General features: G+C 42.7%; 1 protein-coding gene across 1 annotated transcript in view; it reads right to left on the reverse strand.

Annotated features, from left to right (window-relative positions):
* The window catches only part of CRPPA (CDP-L-ribitol pyrophosphorylase A), a 490,539-nt gene that overhangs the window by 440,754 nt on the left and 29,795 nt on the right, over positions 1-19,990 (reverse strand). The window contains exon 2 of the mRNA XM_029589010.1: positions 11,993-12,272. Within this exon, the coding sequence (XP_029444870.1) occupies positions 11,993-12,272 (280 nt within the window). The remainder of the gene's footprint in view (positions 1-11,992; positions 12,273-19,990) is intronic.

Consider the following 19,990-nt stretch of genomic DNA (forward strand, 5'->3'; position numbering starts at 1 on the left):
GCATCAAATGCATCGGTGCCTTCGAGTTTCATGCACTGAGCGCCTCAATACCTCCTATGTCAGGTGCCTCAATGTACCATTCACCACTAGCATCCGTGAAAGTTGCATCAGGTGAGTCGATGCACTGTGCATCGGCAATGTTACTGGCACCAGTGCCAATGCACTGTGCTTAGAATGCTTATTTTTCTTCAACGCATGCTGCAATGGTTCCAATAATTTATGTTGCTTTGCATTCTTTGCAGGACGGCTGGCAGAACTCAACCCTGTGGCTTTGCATGAGCAGACGAGGGAGTTTTTGATGAGCTCCTGTTCAGCTCTTTTCCTGGCAAGGCACACAAGGCTACACTGCGAGAAAAGGACCTACTGTGACTCTGGAGAGATTTACGCAGTTCCTCAATTTTAAAAGCCCTGGATCTTGGCAAGCACAGGGACATCCATCCACAGGCATAGCAATTCTTCTGGTCATGATCCAGCCCAAGGCATCAATATCACAATCCATGATGTCAGTGAGGGACATAATCTTCCCACAGATCAATCTCTTAAAACCGTTTGTGGTGGTTAATTTGTTCTTCTGCCCAGACATGGCAGAAGAGAAGGCCACACTTCATCGTTAAGAAGGGGTTTTTGCCTTTTTTGTTTCTTTAGTAGTACTAAATGGTGTTGTTGTAGGGCTGCAGAGGTAGTAAGGCAACTTTAGAAGAATAAACTGAAGTAAAAATACATCAAATAAAGTAGTTTTTAGGATTTCCAAAGAAAAATGTAGGAGAGACAGAAATCACTTCTGTTACGTATTCAGACAAAAAATGATTGAGGAAAATCATAAGGCAATGCCCCCACAGAAACTCCTGCACATGCTCAGTAGAGCTCAAAGCTCGACTAGTTTAGAGAGACAAGTCTGTTTGTTGCCACCGGATGACATCACACATAAGTAATGGCTAATTTAGTCTGCTTATTGACAGGAAACAGGTGTAACTTTGTGCGAGTTATTTGATATACCTTTCAAAGCAAACTTTTGCATATAAGTTTGTTTTAAAAACTGGTATAACTTATGCATTTTGGCAAAGCATAAATTGTACAGGGTGATAAAATATTATCCTGCCATCAGACGACTGTCTGGACTCCACAGGCTATGATTTGTTTCTTACATCATCCAATAAACTTTTAAAAGTAAAATAAATATGTGCTAAAATGTTAAAATGAAACAACCAAATTTCATGAGCAGCGGCTTAGTCATGGTGTAACTGCAATTACTCCTGGAGCTCCTGCTATGCCTCTCCTCCTGATCTAGCTTCATTTAAAACAGCATGAAACAGTAAACAAATGATATGACTTCAAGCAAAATAAAAATTAAGCTAAAGAACCGAAACACTATTTGGAAGAGTTAGGAAATAATGAATGAGAAACAGCTGAATGTTCTCACTACCTTGAAACCTGATTCTCGTGTATAAACTACTACATAATGGTGCAATACTGAAACTTCATGAGAGGATCCATTTTGCATCACTGGCACTGTTTCCATACCTACACACACACACATACGCATCTCAGAAGATACATATACATATATTACATATATATAAGCATGGTACATACACATATGTACATATACATATGTAAAGAGGTAAATATAATAGAAAAGTATGGTCTTACCTGACCTTGCCCTTTAAGTCCTGATACCCCAGATGTCTAGATACTCCTGCTAATGGATGCTAGTATCTGTCACATGGTTAGAGTGAAAGGCTGTAATAGCTGGTGGACTGAGTCATGGCACCATTGCCCCAAGAAGCAAAATTAAATGGAAAAACTCAAAAGAAAATAAAAGTAATTTGGAGTCATGATAAGTGGACAGAAGCCATTGGAAAGCCCCTGATATGCTTTTAATGACCCTTGGTAAACCTGGAGGTAAACCTTTGTCTACACCACAGTGCTTCTGGCACTGTGGTGTAGACAAAATAAATACATAAATAAATATATAGATAAATAGATGAGGGGTTAAGTACATTTTGGGGTGGTCTGGGCAGATACCATCATGACTAAAAATAAACCCCACAAAGGACACATTATTTGGGGCCAGGGAAAAAAAAACCACAGTTGACAGGGCTCAGTGGAATACAGGGATTCCATCCTAGGTTTGACCTCCAGCAGCTGCTTGGTTTAAAGATTATCTTGGGAACCGAGTGCCTGGAGGGTGTCTCTTGCTAGGTGCAGGCTTGTTTGCATGGTACAGACACAGTGGTGGAGGGACTTAGGGGCAGTGATGTCATGAAGTGTTATACTGTGGGGTAGATTTTCAAAGGGTTACACGCGTAACCCCCGAAAACCTTCCCCAAACCCCCCCTGCGCACACCCCGGGACCCGCGTAAGTCCCGGGGCTTTCTTGGGGGGCGTGTCGCGGCGGCTCGTCATCCGGGGGCGTTCCAAGGGGCGTGGCTGCGGCCTCCAGACCAGCCCCCGGACCGGAACATGGCGCTCCGGCAGCCGGCCCGCGCGTGAGAGTTACGCCTGCCTCGAGGCAGGCATAAATTCTGGAATAAAGGTAGGGGAGGGATTTAGATAGGGCTGGGGGGGTGGGTTAGGTAGGGGAAGGGAGGGGGCGGAGGTGGAAGGAAAGTTCCCTCCGATGCCGCTCCGATTTCGGAGGGAACGGAGGCCGGTTGCGGGGCTTGGCGCGCGCAGGCTGCCGATTTTGCTCAGCCTTGCGCACACAGATCCCAGATTTTAACAGATACGCGCGGCTACGCACGTATCTATTAAAATCCCGCGTCCTTGTTTGCGCCTGGTGCGCAAACAAAAGTACGCGTGTGTGTAATTTTGTAAAATCTACCCCTGTGAGAATATTGTGATGATTAAGAACTAGGGATGTGCATTCGTCCTGGTTCGGCCACCCCGAAAAATGAAGTGGATTTTCCCGAAATATCAGGAAATTTCGTTTTTCGGAGTTAGTGCGCACTAACCCCGAAATTCGGGGAGGCCGAAAAAAATCGGCCCGAACCGCGGGAAAACGTAATTTCCCACGGCGAGCCAATAACGAAGGCCAAATCGAAAGGTTCACCTGAAACACATCTCTATTAAGAACTGAGAGAATGAGAAACAGATTGGAGATTTCTTGTTGCTTTGAGAAGATTTTTTTTTTACCATGATTCTAATTAGAAGCACAACCAAAAAGTTAAACACTGCTTATGATTAACAGAAGTTGTCCAGGTTTTAAAGTTAAAGTTCAGGCCAGTGAAATGGATGTGGAAACTTTAGTGAGAGATATATGACTCTTCAACCAAGGTATAAGAAACACTTTTAGTATGAGGGAGGAGAGATTAAAATAATACTAAATGAGCAGCATCATGGGAAAATTAACAAAGCAGCTGCTCAAGTTAGCAGTAGTAAAGAGTAAGTGAATCAGAAGTGACATAAAGTGAAGCCTACTCATAAAATCCCTGAATTATAACAAGGGAAACAAATTTCAATTAGTGGAATAATAAAAAAAAAAACACCCTGCTAAAAGGAAAGAAATACTGAGAGGCATCTGACTGATCTCGAATAGAGAAACAAAGTTTCTTGTCTCCGAGACAATTAAAGCTCTTGACAGAGTCTGGGAATCAAAGGTCCCAGAAAAATAGGAAAACTGATTAAATCAGGTTTTCCTAAGGAAATTTTGGTAAACTTGCCCAGCAATTCCTTTGGAGCATTTGGAGTGCTGAGCGTAATTCCTTTTGGAAGGCAGCTGGTTCAATTTAGCCACTCAGTGTCAGACTCACAGTCTGGTACCGCAATCCACTGCCAACTGACAATTAGAAGAAAATTAGAATTCCAGAACAAATCCCCAGATTGAGAACTTGGTGAAAGAATCTGTGATATTAATGGAGAAGAGTGAATAAATAAATATATAAAGGAAAACACTGCTGTTTGATTTAATTTCATGCTAGTTAGTAAACACAGTTTCATCAAGGCTCCAGCTGAAGAGTCAGGGAACACTTTACACTACTAGCTGGCAGAAGAATACTCAGGGTCATGGAGTTAGTTTTCTTTTATTAGTTGTTAAAGAATAAGAAGACAATTATTAGCACCTCAAAAGGGAGAAGAATCCTGACATTGCAGCCTAGGAGCGTGACAGCTAAGTGTACACCAACATCAATACATGTCAGGCCAGACTAGTATAAAAACTGAAAGAAAAAAAACAAATAAATATAAAAAAAAAAAAAAAAAGAAACAGTAATTAAGGGGAAAGTGCACTTTGTATCAGAAAGTACTGATTTATTAGTTTGCTAAAAAAAAAGGGGGGTAAAAACATTTGCCAGTTGGCTATATCTTTATTCGTTTTTAGCGTACAAGCAAATTTTATTTTAAAATCCTTTGTTTTACTCTTCATAACCCAAATACCCTAATCTTTGCTTTCCCTTCTAATCTACAGGAGACTATACTAGTAAGGACAAAAATTGGGCCCCATCATTAGATACTAGTAGGAAAGATAGGCAATTGTAAATTTATCCTCTAAGTCAACAACTAGGGAGAGCTCTTACACCAGTTTTATATACTGGAAACCCTGAGTCTTATGTCAGTCACCTACTATTGGGCAAGTAAGTGTTCCAACTCAGGGTGCGAGTTTACAAACACACACACTTGTTTCAACTACAAACTTAGAGGGTCACTTACTAAGTTGCGATAATTTTCCTGGAGGGGAAAATACCACAAGACTTAAAAAAACAGAGGTACTCTGCACTGCTGCATTGTGAATCCCAAGGTATCTTTTGAAAAATACTGCAGCATTATTTGGCCCCAGCAGTTTGCACAATGGCAGCCCTGGGACTGTGAGGCTGCCATGTCTTAAAGGGGCCAACTGGCCCTGAGTAGCATCCCCACAAGGTGCTTAAAAGGCTCCAGGCATCTCCACAGACCCTCTGCCCACTCCACCCACAATCCCACACTCCGCAGCCTATAGAGGCAGCGATAGTGTACAAAAAAGATATTTTAAAGTTAGTAGCTCCAGCACACGCCATGCACCAATCCCTCCCCTCTCCACCCTAGTCCACCATCCTCCAGACCCCCACTATACTTACAACAGAAGCCCCAGTAGTGTAGTGGGCACCTGTAGCACCTCGTAGGCTTTGAGCCCAGAAATGGCCATTTTTCAAAATGGCACCATCTAGTTGGACCATGCTTTTGCCCTTATCATATGATGGGAAAATGGATGTGGCCAGGTCCAGAGCCTAGGGGGACACAATGGGCCCACACTACACCATCAGGGCTTCTAATGTAAATGTAGTGGGCATCGGAAAGGTGGGCTAGGGAGGGGCTAAGCAAGCGTGGAGATGGGATACTCTTTTAGACCTGAGTTGGCAGTCTGCTAGGGAGTTAGCAATCTGTTCAGGACTGAGTTGCTGGATTAGCAATCTGTTATTGATCTGATGCCTGATGGGAGGAGCAATCAGATAGTAGTTAGCAATCTATTGTTATATATGAGAGTTGAGGGTGGATCCTTGGACCAGTGGCAGATGACCATGCCCCAGGGGGAAGATGTCGAGAGGGATCACCGGTCAGGCTCAGAGTATGGAGACAGACACACACTAGTTCTTTTATTAGACAGTATACTGAACCACCAGAGGTGGCAGTAGTGAGCTGGTAAGGCCGGCTGGGCTGTAGTCCCTCTGATTCTGGAACAGCGATCCCTGGAGGCTGAGCAGAAGAGAGACTGAGATATAGTGAGTAGGCAGGGTATGCAGATGTAACACTCACACAATGTCCCAATGAAACCCATGAGCTGGAAAGTATAGGCCCTCGAGGAGCGAGTACCTGGTTCCAGGGAAAGCTCAGAGAGAACGATGGTAACTCACTGATGTAGCTGATATAGTTGGTAGTGAAGACTTACAGGCAGAAGAGTAAACGAAGCAAGTCTGGGAACGTGGGCCCTCGAGGAGCAAGTACCGGTTCCAGACTGTCACCTGAAAAAACAAGGAGAGAGCGAGGCCCCCGAGGAGTGGGTACCTCTGGTAAGTCCGAGGAGGCAGAGTTGCTCAGGTAGCGAAACCCTTGCTAACTCAATATGTTAGCAAATCCAAGACCTTAAATATCCGTCGCGGGTGACGTCATCTTCGGGGAACGCCCCCGAGGTTCGCGCCAATGCCGGTACTTAAATCGGGGCCGCACCGCACGCACGCCCCTAGGCCTCTAGGAAACATGGCGATTACAGCTTCGAGCTGGTCCAGGAATGCCTGAGGACAAGTGGCAGGAGAACGCCGTGGTAGCCAGTCTTCCCGCGGACAGAGAGGGAGGTGCCAGAGAGGTAAGGAGGGTGGAGAGAGGGCGTCGGGCACCGACGGACACAACAGATATGAAGGGGTTGAGATTGAGAAATGGAAAGCTGAAAAGTAAGTGAAGAGTGAAAAGAGGGAGATTGAGAACTGGAGTATGATAGAGGAAAAATGAAGAGGTTAGATGCAGAAAAGAGAGAAATGAGAAGAGGGATGAAAGGAAAAGATCATTGCTAGAGACAGATGTAAGGAAGAATCTGAAGATGAAAGAAGAAGAAAAAAAGAAATGATCGACTGACCACCACATAATAAGGAAATGACCAGTTGGCACCATTTTTGAAAATGGCATCAGGTGGGCCCCAGAGCTGGGGGGGCGCTACAGGCCCCCACTGACCACCAATGGTAACATTTTGAAGTAGGGGGTTTTGAGGGTGGGGTGAGAGTCTGGGAGCCCACCCTAGACCCCCAGGGTCTTATTTTTGGGAGGGTAAGAAAAGGGAGGGGCCAATAAACCACAGGGATTGTGATTTATGGAAAGAACGGGTAGGGGTATATGTCAAAGTGGGGGGGTTGGGTAAGGGGCAGGACTTCGCAGCATGAACAGTGAGACTTTTTTTTTAAGGTGGCGGTGAAGGGGACGGGAAGAATTTGGATAATTTCCAGGGAAGAAGATTGTGACCTCTGGCCATTAATGCAATGGTGCCCCGGCCAAGATGGGCCACCTTCGCAGGTGTGGGCCTCATTTTATGGTGATATTTTTTATCACGAGTTTCTTCCACGATAAAAATCGCACCAGAATACCACTGCATTATTTTGTTGTGGGGGCAAAATATCATGGGACCACTACCCCCATGATATTTTTCACCTCCAATGATAAACTATCATGGCTAGGTAAATGACCCTATGTATTTGGCACAAATCCGCCACAGCACATCAGCTAGAGAACACCATCCCCATTCTTACTGTGAAACATGGTGGCGGCGGCAGCATATTTTGTGGATATTTCTTATCTGCATGGACTGGGGCACTTGTCACAATAGAAGGGGCAATGAAAAGTACAGAAAAAGCATTGAGGAAAACCTACTGACCTCTGTCAGAATGACAATGACCCAAAGTTCACAGCCAAAACTACACTGGAGTGGTTAAGGAATAAAAAGGTAAATATCCTGGAGCAGCCCTGCCACACTACCAATCTCAATCCAACTGAAAATCTTTAGCATGACTTAAAGATTGCTATCCATCAACACTCCCCAAGGAGCCTGACATAGCTTTAGCAGTTTTATACTATCCTATCCTATCCTAACCAACCAATCCTATCCTATCCTAACCAACCAATCCTATCCTATCCTAACCAACTCACTGTTATAACTGCTGCCAAAGGTTAATATTAATTCAGGGGCATGGAGATTTATTTATTAATTTGAAATTCTATTCTGCTTTATAGCAGGACATCTATTCTAAGTTGATCATTTATTTATTTATTTAAAAGCTTTTATATACTGGTGTTCGTAGGTACATCAGAGCAGCTTACATTGAACTTAACGCAGTACATGGAACATAGTGGAGTTAACGAAAAAGGAAGAGCAGTAAAAGGAACAAGATAATAGGAGAGAAAATCAATATGGAATTATAGAGGAGCATAACAATATTATAATACCAAGTGTAATGGAAATACATTGACAACATAAGTTAATATAATGATAACGTAAGTTCATGCAGCTTTCAGGGAGCCATTGGTGGTACACTGGCTCCCCATAACACACAGATCACAATATAAATTTCTCACCATACTCCACAAAACCATCTACAACTAAAAAAATCAAATGGACCAAAGACCCTCCCCAACCATACCACAGCCAGAAAAACCTGCGATCCCAAAACACAGGCCTCCTTATCATACCCCATACAAAACTAGCGCACCTTACCTCCACCAGACAACGTACCTTCTCTGTAGCTGGCCCCACCCTCTGGAACAAACTACCTTCCCAACTCAAATTGGAACCCTCCACCCAATCTTTCAAAAAGCAATTGAAAACATTGCTTTTCCAAAAGCCTACCAACACCCTACCTAACCCCACCCCCCCCCTTGCTCCACCTCCCCCCCTACCTCCTTACCCCTCATCTCCCTCTCCTATACACCCTATCCTCCCACCTAAATCTGGTTCATGTCACCCCGTACATACTCTATCTGCCGCTTCTACACTGTAAATTTTGCATGTACTGATTCCGCCTTCTAAACACCCTAGCCCACTTCTATAACTTAAATTATAATAACTATCCTTTATACCTACCTTATTCTTGCTTAACTTGCTTAACTTACTTAACTGTTTCTATCACTAAGGTTTTTTGCCAAATGTTATAATGTTGTTATAATGTTCCCCACTTTAAGTTAATGTTACAATGCATAAATAGTACGACATCCAGTCATACTATTCCTCTGTTATAATGTGAACCGATGTGATGTACACCAATGAATGTCGGTATATAAAAGCAAATAAATAAAATAAAAATTGGGAAGAGAGAGTGGCTATAGGTTTTTATTATGGGGGAGTCTTGCATGGTTTAGTAACAGAGAACGATTAATACAGGGAGGAGGTGAAATAAGTCAATTGTAGTTAAGGGGACTGTAAGGAGATAACTAATTGCCTGGGGAGTGTTGCTAGGATGTGAGGTAGTGAAAAGCTCGCTATTCGGGGAATGCCTGTTTAAAGAGCCAGGTCTTTGGTTGTTTTTTTTTTATTTTTGATTGTATTGCTCTTGTCATAGGTCGGGGGCATGGAGTTCCAGATGGTGGGTCCCGAAATCAATAATGCTCGTTCTTTCGTAGAGTTGAGGTGTGTCGTCTTAGGAGAGGGAGTATGTAGAATTCCTTTGTAGGCTGATCTAATGGGTCGGTTGGAGGCATAGTGTCGGGGGCACTCAAACCCCTCCTTAAGAAGCACAATTTAGACCCAAATGAACCAGCCAATTTCAGACCCATCTCCAATCTCCCATTCCTAGCCAAACTAACGGAGAAGTTGGTAAACACCCAGCTTTCAGAGTACCTAGAAGATCACAATATCCTACACCCTTCACAATATGGCTTCCGCAAGTCACGCAGCACGGAAACCCTCCTCATTTCACTTACAGATCATATCATAATGGGTCTAGACAAAGGCTACTCCTTTTTATTAGTCCTGCTAGACATCTCAGCGGCATTTGACACTGTCAACCACGCCATCCTTCTGGATCGCCTAACAGATATAGGTATCTCCGGATCAGCCCACAGATGGTTCAAGTCCTTCCTCTGCAATAGAACCTTCAAAGTTAAAATAAACAATAAAGAATCGCCATAAACAAAATCCACCCTTGGCGTACCACAAGGATCCTCCCTATCTCCAACCCTTTTCAATATTTACCTCCTCCCCCTCTGCCAATTGCTAACTGATCTTAATTTAATTCATTATCTGTACGCAGACGACGTGCAGATTCTAATTCCTATTACAGAATCTATTTCAAAAGCGCTTATCCACTGGAATAATTGCCTTTTATCTATCACCAGCCTCCTCAACAGATTAAACTTGGTCCTTAATGCCTCGAAGACGGAGCTCCTCCTCATCACTTCAAACGAAGAAAATATTCCCTTATCACCCCCACACAATTCCTATATCACCCATAAGCATGTGAGAGACCTTGGGGTACTTCTAGATAACCGACTAAACCTAAAGAAAATGGTCAACACCACATCCAAAGACTGCTTTTATAGACTCCAGGTTTTAAAACGACTCAAACCTCTACTATTTTTCCAAGACTTCAGGACAGTCCTCCAAGCATTGCTATTTGCCAAGATAGACTACTGCAGTGCCCTTCTCCTTGGCCTCCCCAAATCGACCACCAAACCACTGCAGATGATACAAAATGCTGCAGCGAGATTATTGACCAACACCAGTCGCGGAGATCACATTTCACCCATCCTCAGAAACCTACATTGGTTACCAGTAAATTTTAGAATCCTTTACAAATCAATCACCCTAATACACAAATCCATCCATCATCAACTCCAACTCGACCTCGAAATCCCCTTCAAACTACACTCCTCCAATAGACCAATTAGAGATATTTACAAAGGTACTTTGAATTTCCCCCCAAATAAATCCACACGCCTTTCCTCGACCAAAGACAGAGCTTTTTCAATAGCAGGACCTTCTATTTGGAATAACATCCCCTCAAGCCTCAGATTAGAACCCTGCCTCATAACGTTCAGAAAAAACTCAAGACGTGGCTCTTCCACCAAGCCTTCGATGATCCTCCAGACAATCACTAGTCGTCATTATTCTCACCTGGACGTTTGGTCTTCTATCCTCTCGAACGATGAACTCGGGCTCTTCCAAGTTAAAGCACCTTAAGCCCTAACCCATATTATTTATTGTATTATGTTATAATTACCTCCTGCCTTTACCTTTCTTCCAGCTATTTAAGCTTCCAAGTTTTTTACTCCTTGTTAAATGTAACTTTGTCTTATTCACCTCTATTGTTAATTACTTTTATTTATTGCCTCAGTTATACCTTGTTCTATGTAAACCGATCCGATATGGTTATTACTATGAAGGTCGGTATAAAAAATTGTTAAATAAATAAATAAATAAATTTAGCCAGTGCATATTGCTGTTGTGTAGGGTTTTGTGAATGATTGAGGGATTCTTGCAGAGAATTCTGAAAGAAATTGGGAGCCAGTGGAGGTCTTTAAGGATGGGAATGATGTGATCTTTTTTACGGGTGTTAGAATTCTAGCAGATGCATTTCGCAGCATTTGTAGAGGTTTGATGGTGACATATTGACAAAACATACAATAAGGACAACTAAAATGACAGAATATTAAATCATAAAAGTCATAGATTTAAAAAAACATAAAAATATATCTTGGAAAAATCTGTTGAAAAAGGAAACACCTTCAGCTTTTTCCAAAAATGCTTATAATCATCTACGACACAAAGCTCTTGAGGCAGGTGGCTCCAAAGAAAAGGCCCAGCCACTGTGAAAGCCCAGCAGCAGGAAGTCTGAAGATGAAGCTCTCTAAAGAAGGGGATCTTAAACAGATATTTATCTGCAGAATGCGATGAACGAGGAGGGTTATATTCGTCAAGCCGGTCTACTACATAAGGACCCTCATCTTCAAGAGATTTAAAAACCTGCATGATCATCTTAAAATTGACTCACTGAGCCACAGGCAACCAAGGGCAACCGCTTAAGAATAGGTGTAATATGATCTCTTACTGAAATGGAGATGAGACCCACTGCAGCATTTTGTAATAGCTGAATTCTAGGCAGGCTCACAAACAGGGAATTACAATAATCCACAGTTGTCAATATGAAGGTCTGAATAACTGAACAAAAGTCATCTGTAGACAGACTGTACTTCAAGGAATGAACCATTCTAAGCAGAAAGAATGCTGTCTTATACAACTGTTGGAATTCAGTTTTGTTTTTCTGGTTACATGTATGTTTTGTCTCCCAGTAAAACATTTTTAGCCTGAAAGGTATGAAGTATGGTGTATTGAATGAAAAATACTCATTTAAATACATGCAGGTCTGACACACTAAAACAACAAAATGTGAAAAATACGCAAGGGAATGTAGACTTTCAACATTCACTGTATGCTCATTTATATTTCAAATATTTGTAATATTGTTAAGAGTGCATAATCAATGAAGAAGTAATAGACTTGTATTTGTAAAATCTTTGAACATGACTGTTGTGTTATGGTACATACCCCACATTCCTTTGCAGATATGACCACATTGAAGAGAATGTCTTCATCAACAAATGGTCTCACAGCATCATGGATGATCACTATCTCGGGTTTCGGGAGCTGGAAGCCAAGAGGCTGGTTCTCTGCAAAAGCTCTCAAGCCATTGAAAATTGATCTGTGGCGCGTCACTCCACCTTCCACCAGCATGACTCGTTTGTGTCCATATTGCTGAACGATAGACTTCATCAGGTCCAGGTTTTCTTCTGTCACTACCACCACAATATCTTTTATCCAACTCACTCTGGGGGAAAATACATAAAATTATATATATTATCTGCATGAATACCAAAACAACTGATTTTTGAAGTTCTCCCTGGTGATACAATTTCATGAGATGCAATCATAATAATTAGGGATGTGCATTTGTTTTCATTTGTTTTGGTAGAATATGCACGTAAATTTTTAACATACATAACATTTGATTTTATTCACACAAAACAGTATTTACACAGATAAACTACCAAAATGAATGAGATAAACTGACAAAAGTGCCAAAAAAAAGTAAAACAAATGAACAAACTGAAATGAAAAATTTGTCTGCACATCCCTAATAATAAAACAATAATAAAGAATTTAAAAGAACAGAACTCTTACAAGGTAATTCTGGGTTTTACCAGTTTAAATGAACTTTAGCTGTGTTAAGTGAACTTTTGAAAATTGCTAAAATATATTCCATTGAATCGTCATTAGGTGCTGCCTGCGTTAAGTGCACTTAACACGGATAAATGGCTTTTGAAAATTATGATGTTACGTGTACTAACTACTTTGAAAATTCACCTGATAGCATGAAAGTTAGTCAGCAAATATGTGCATAATCTACACTACTTTTCAAAGCAGATTTACATGCATGTCTGCTTTGAAAATTATCCCACCAAAACTGTCCACACAAGTTACACCTGCAAAAGCATCCGCACAAACCTTTCATGGCAATTCACATGCACACTTTTGCAAAATGTATGCACCTAAGTACAAACCTCTCCCTAATTCTGCCTCTGGGAACACCTCTGCTCAATCCAGATAAATTTACATGCAAACAGGACATAGAGGTTTTTTCAACATATTAGGCAGGCAATTTTTTTTAAAGTCTATTTCTGCAGTAAAACAATTTTACCAAGGAAAATGATTTTGAAAATGGCCCTATCAATAAACTACACAGTAATCTTATGAAAATTTCATATTGTTATTTTTGACCCTTAGACAGCTAAACTGGTGTTGTGGTTAGTGACAGCACTTATTCTAAACTTAACTTTATCAGGTTCTTTCTCTGTGCATTTTGGAAGCAAAGCATAAGCCTGAAACGTGGTTAGTATGCTCCAGAATAAGAATATATGTATCTATATATGATTTGTCAATAGGCACACTAGGCCTGTGCCTAGGGCGGCAACAATCTGGGATGCAGAAGGCTAGCCAAAGATTCGCTGCCTCCCAACTATGCTGAATCTCACTCAGCAGAGAACAGCCTTTTGCTTCCTGCTCCAGTCCCCCATCCCCTTTAGGGCAAAAAATAGGAGGAGAGGGGTGAGGCTGAAAGAGACAGAGCAAAGAAAACTGCTGTACTCTCTATTCCAGTTCCTCCCCTCCTGTCCTCCACAGGGAACAGGAGGAAAGAGGTGAGACCAGAACATACAGCAGGGAGTAAAGAAAAGTGACCATGCTCATTAATCCAGCCCTTCTTCTCTTGACATTCAGGGACATGAGGGGAGGAGGTGAGCCTGGAGCAGAAAAAGCAGAGTGAAGAAGACTGTGCCTTAGACTTTCTGCTCTATTGTCCCTAGTCTGGGAGGAGGAGCGAAGTGGGGGGCAACAGTGCCTAGGGGCAACAAAATCCTAAATCCGTCACTGTATGTACTGTATGTTCTTCTTGTAGCTTTCTCCAAATTGACTGACTATTCTCAAGCATGAGGCCTTGCCAAAACCTATAATCCAGCTAATCGGGGGCCATAGCAGCAAATAACGCTAAGCTAGTATAGCTAAAATTGAATACTACTCCCCCACCAAGTCTCACTACTCTCTCACCAAGTTTCAAAATGTTTCTTGACAGCTTTACAGTGGTCCAGTACTGTTAACTACGTTTAACAGCACAAGTGCAAGCAAGGCCTTGAAAATAAAGAAAGATACTATTAACTTACTAAACAACATGGGGTAGATTTTCAAAGGGATACGCGCGTAACCCCGAAAACCTACCCCTGCACGCGCCGAGCCTATTTTGGATAGGTTCAGCGGCGCGCGCAAGCCCCGGGACGCGCGTATGTCCCGAGACTTTGAAAAAGGGGCAGGCAGGGGGCGGCAGCCCGGGGGCGGTCCCCAGTCCTCCGGCACAGTGATTGTGCTGGGGGATGGTGCGCCGGCACCTGGCCGGCGCGCGCAAGATACACCTGCAAGAGGCAGGCGTAAAAAATAAAATAAGGTAGGTGGGGGATTTAGGTAGTTCTGGGGGGTGGGAGCGAAAGAAAAGTTCCCTCCAAGGCCGCTCCGAAATCAGAGCGGCCTTGGAGGGAACGGGGAAAGCCGTCAGGGCTCCCATAGGGCTCAGCGCGCTCAAGGTGCACAAGTGAGAACCCCCTTGAGCGCGCTGACCCTGGATTTTATAACATGCGCGCAGCAGCGCGCATGTTATAAAATCGGGTGTACATTTGTGCACGCCGGGTAGCGTGCACAAATGTACCCCACACGCGTAGGATTAAAAATCTGCCCCTATGCTTAAGGCCGATTTTCAAAAGCATTTACATGCTTAAAATTGGGTTTTGCACATGTAAATGCACTTTACCTGTGTAAATGGGCTTTTGAAATTGCTACAATATATGCCATTGAATTGTCCATAGGAATTCCCCACATAAGTGCTCTGAAAATTGCTACAATAGTAATTACATTTACAAGGGTAAATCATTTTGAAAATTACCCCTTTAGGGATCAAGGAAATCAATTATTTGCACAAATCATATTTATCAGAACAGATGATGAGCAAAATCACTTAAAAGGATATAACTTTTCATTAATTACTGAGCTCTGTATAGATACACCCAAAGCAGAAACAGTTCTAGAACCAGAGTTGCCAACTTTGAATCGTCAAATTTTCAAACATTTGGAGATGCTGTTGAAAATCTTTGCCAATAGTGTTTTCACACATGCAACTTTTGTTGCCACTCTTCACTACTAGAAAAACACAGAAACAGAGAATATAATAGAAGATAGTAATCTTTCTAGTCTGCCCAGTTCATTTCCTGGTACAGAACCACACACCCCAATTGACCTCTGGATTCCTCTTTACTTCTTCACAATTAATGATCCTCCGTACTTGGTGTGCTTTCCTGATGGTTGTTCCATGCATCCACCACCCTTTCTTATGTTACTCCTGTGTCTGTCTTTTTGGAGACTCGTATCATGAGCTTCTTTACTCAAGAAAAGCATGAATTTATCATCCCAAGAACCAAACTACTCTTTTGTAAAAATGTTTAATCCTCTGATTAAATCATGCACTGAAGTCTATGTGACACAAAATTAATGTATCAAATACATACTGAATGTAGATAGGGCTTCTGATTTTAGGTTTTAACCGATAAACCCCAATAAAACACCCCGGTGCAAAAAAAATAAATAAAGGTGTTTATTAGATAAATACTTGTAAAACTGCACTTCCCCAATACTCTCTCACCCCCTTCTTTGCCTACCCTGGATGCTCTGCTTTGTTTTTGTGTCTTTTCCATGCTCAGGACTCCTCTGCTGCACAATGAATGTATTTGTTTCAACCTGCAAAGGCACCCAACAAAAGTACCTTCACCATGAAAACACCAATAAACACTGATTTGGTAGCCCTCAAAGAACCCCTATTTAGCTGGAAAGTAAGTACCTAAACATACAATTTATAAACATTTTAAATCAGAAGCCCTAAATATAGAATAGCTGCCAAAGCGCACACTGGGGCGGATTTTAAATGCCCTGCGCGCGTAAATCCGTCCGGATTTACGCGCGCAGGGCCCTCGCGTGCCAGCGTGCCTATTTTGCATAGGCCGCCGGCGCGCGCAGAGCCCCGGGACGCGCGTAAGTCCCGAGGCTTCGTAAAAGAGGGTGTCGGGGGCGGGCCCGGGGGCGTGGCGCCGGCCTGGGGGCATGGTCGAGGCCTCCGGACCAGCACCCGGGTTGGGTGATGGCGCGCCAGCAGTCCGCTGGCGCGCACAGATTTACATCTGCTTTCAGCAGGCGTAAATCTGCCAACAAAGGTAAGGGGGGGTTTAGATAGGGCCGGGGGGGGGGTGGGTTAGGTAGGGGGAAGGGAGGGAAAGGTGGGGGGAGGGCGAAGGAAAGTTCCCTCCGAGGCCGCTCCGAAATCGGAGCGGCCTCGGAGGGAACAGGCAGCGCGCACTGGGCTCAGCGCGTGCAGGTTGCACAAATGTGCACCCCCTTGCGCGTATCTTATAAAATCCAGCGTACTTTTGTTCGCGCCTGGTGCGCGAACAAAAGTACGCGCGCGCATATGTTTTTAAGATCTACCCCACTGTATTTAGGTACCCTCATATTCAGTTTTTATTGTTCTTTATTTTTACTGGAAATTTATCAGGGTTTATCATGACAAAAACAAAACCAGGAGAAAATCAGTTGAAAGAAAGATACATAACCATTCAAATACAAGTATTGAATTTGCTATCCCACATTAACTAAGGAAGAGGGAGGAGTCATAAAATTTTATAGGTAAAGAAAAATAATTTTATAAGTGAGACCTCAAGGTTAACAGCATTACTTTTTTTACCAGCATTTAACTACCCCTACCCTAGATTACTAAAGGCTCACAGAATCCCAAATGTCTGATAATCAGGAAATGATTCAAAAGTAGTAGGCCAGAAAAGACAAAATTTGTTATTTGATAAGTGACCAAACATTTACAAGCAAACTTAAGGTAAAAGCTTGCAACCAATATCCAATACCCTTTGCTTAAAGGAAAGAAAAAAACTTCCTTTTTGATCACACTGAGCTTCAAATATGACTGACAGACACAGTAAGAAAGTTTCAGAGTAGCCCATCATATAATGTTAAGCCTATGCATGAGGATAATGGTATCTGCTAACTGGCCTTAGGCTGGTGCTTTCATTCGCCACTCCCTTGATTCATCACACTTTTTGTCACGTATTTCCCTTCAAAAATATATCAAGAGGGGGGAAGGCATACAGAAGGTTTCATGTTCAATCTGTTTGCCATGTCAGGCTATTAGCTGAGGTCAAAATTAAAGAAGAATTGGATGAATTCTCAATATAAATGAATATAACAAAGTTTATATTCAAAACGTATCCTACAAGTTTCAGAAAAACCACATTTTCACAGCATTTGTTGCTCTCAACTGGAAAATCACAGGGGAACACCAGCACTTGCAAAGCAAAAGCAATGCAATTATTATGCAAAACATAGAAGAGCGCACTACTTTGTACCAGGAACTACAAATTACACACTTAAGTAACAGAAACACATATTTCTAGTGCCAATTATGAAACTCTGGAATGCATAATGGGAGGGGTATTTTTTTATATATTATTTCTAATCTATTTCCTACTATATGTATATACAAACAGAAAAGAGCATTCCCATGCAATCTACACTAAAAATGACTGCATTATCACATGTAGAAAAACCCGTGAGGAATTAGTGCATCAGAAATATCAATTTTCATGTCACTGATTATTTTCTTGGCACTGTATTCAAAAAAGCAGTGTGTCAAAAGGAGGAAAATTTTCAGTCATTTCTGTGGGTAAAGCAGTGCTTTATCCATGAAAATTGGGATTTTGAAAATTGTATGTAGTGCCACTAAGTGCATGCTTTACTTGCGGTATGAAAGAGGCATTCCTGGGGACAGGTAAAATTAAAAAATATAGGGGTAATTTTCAAAAGGAGTTATGCGCATAAATGTTACTACTATTGTAGCAATTTTCAAAAGCCCACTTACTCAAGTAAAGTGAATTTACTCGAGTAAAACTGGGTTTTACTCTATTAAATGCTTTTTTAAATTAGTCCTTATATGTGTATATTTACTCAGAAAACTGACTCCCACAATTGGTGTCAATGTGTACAGGTAATTTTCCTTAGGCAGTTTTCAAAGTAAAAGTATTTGCTTACTTTCACTTTGAAAATTAGAGCAACGTTTGTGGGTAAAAATTACTCTTGGACTTTGCAGATTTGCAACCAGGCTGAAAAATGACTCCCTAAAAGAATAGTACTACCTAATGCCACTAAATATCAACTTGCAGATACCATAGTTTATTGCTTCTATTTTGTCTTAATTCCTACATAACCTTTCTGTCACAGTTACATAGTAGACTATGACAGATAGAGCAATTCTCCCATTCACTCAGTCCTATTAGTCATAAGAGGTATCATGTAGGTCATACCAATGGCCCATCAAGCCCAACATCCTGTCTTTGACAGTAGCCACACTGCAAGGATGCAATTGATCATGGAATCCATCTCACTCGGCTAAAGGATTTATGATCAACAGGGAAAGTATTAGCATGGCTCTCATCTTTTTATCCAAAATCACATCTAAACCGTCTCACTTGGATCAATACTATCACATCCCCACCCTCTGCTCTGTGGGGTGCCACAAAGATTCATTCTATCATCAACGCTGTTCAATATTTGCATGGGCCCCATGGCAAACTCATTAGGAACTATCATATTACCTACCACTCCTATGCGGATGACATTCAACTGCTCATTCCCCTGTGACAGGGCTTTGCTTCTCATGTTATTATTTTTCTTTTGCTATCTGGAGGTTTTGCAGTTTTGGAACCCTTCCCATCCCTTTAGCCATCCCCTTCCAGGGATGGGCTCAGCGAGCCTATATATTCTTTCCTGAGCGTGCTCAGATCAAAAGGGGAGGTGAGACTGGAGAAACTGAGAGGGTAGGGAGACCCTTCTAGGTTGGAGAAGAAAGAGGAGGAGAATTTTTGTGAGGAGACTTTTGGTGGCCTAGTGAGGTGCTTTTGAGAGATTCTAATATTTTTTACACTTTTGAACAAATCCTGACACAAGGGCCAGTTTTCCTCCTTATTGGAAGGGTAGGTGGTTGCGTTCTCATGACCAATCAACAGCGGGTTGAAACTGCTGGAAGCTGCTATTTTGGAAAAAACTTTGTACTGTACCAGCTAACGAGAGAGGGATTTCTGGATTTGTTTCCCCTCTAGCACATGCTAGAGGAAGAAGAAAGTTTTCCCACCCTTCCTGGGTTTTTACTGGACACTGATTCAGAGGAAGGGAGAGGAGCTATTAGCCCATACACCATGAATAAATAGAGGGGCAGATTTTTAAAAAGTAAGCGTAGCCGCGCGTATCTTTTAAAATCCGGGGTCGGCACGCGCAAGAGGGTGAACATTTGTGCACCTTGCAAGCGCCGAGCCCTGCACGCGCTGCCCGTTCCCTCCGAGGCCGCTCCGAAATCGGAGCTGCCTCGGAGGGAGCTTTCCTTCCGCCTCCCCTCACCTTCCCCTCCCTTCCCCTACCTAACCCACCCCACCAGCACTTTCTAAACCCCCCCCCCCCCCCACCACCACCTTTATTACAAAAATTGCATGATTCCCCGGCCCGGGAGCAGTTTCGGAGGCCTTGGCCATGCCCCAGAAACGCCCCCGGGCCGGAACCATGCCCGCGGCCCCGCCCCCGGATGACACACCGCCGCGACACGCCCCCCCAGGAAAGCCCCAGGACTTATGCGCGTCCCGGGGCTTGCACGCACCGCCGAGCCTATGCAACATAGGCTTGGCGCGCGCAGGGGGTGGAAGTGGCAGCTTTTCGGGGGTTACACACGTATCCTACGCACGTACCCCTTTGAAAATCTGCCCCCGAGTGTGGTCTTTGGAATGATGATTTTTGTGTTGCTATTCATGTGTTTTGCCATATTAGCATGGATTTTGTTTTTCTAGCAAGTTAATTTTTTTTAGTTGAACATCACAGCTGACTCCTTGCCAAGTTTTGGGGCTA

This window comes from Rhinatrema bivittatum, chromosome 2, assembly GCF_901001135.1.
Source record: "Rhinatrema bivittatum chromosome 2, aRhiBiv1.1, whole genome shotgun sequence".
Taxonomy (NCBI): domain Eukaryota; kingdom Metazoa; phylum Chordata; class Amphibia; order Gymnophiona; family Rhinatrematidae; genus Rhinatrema; species Rhinatrema bivittatum.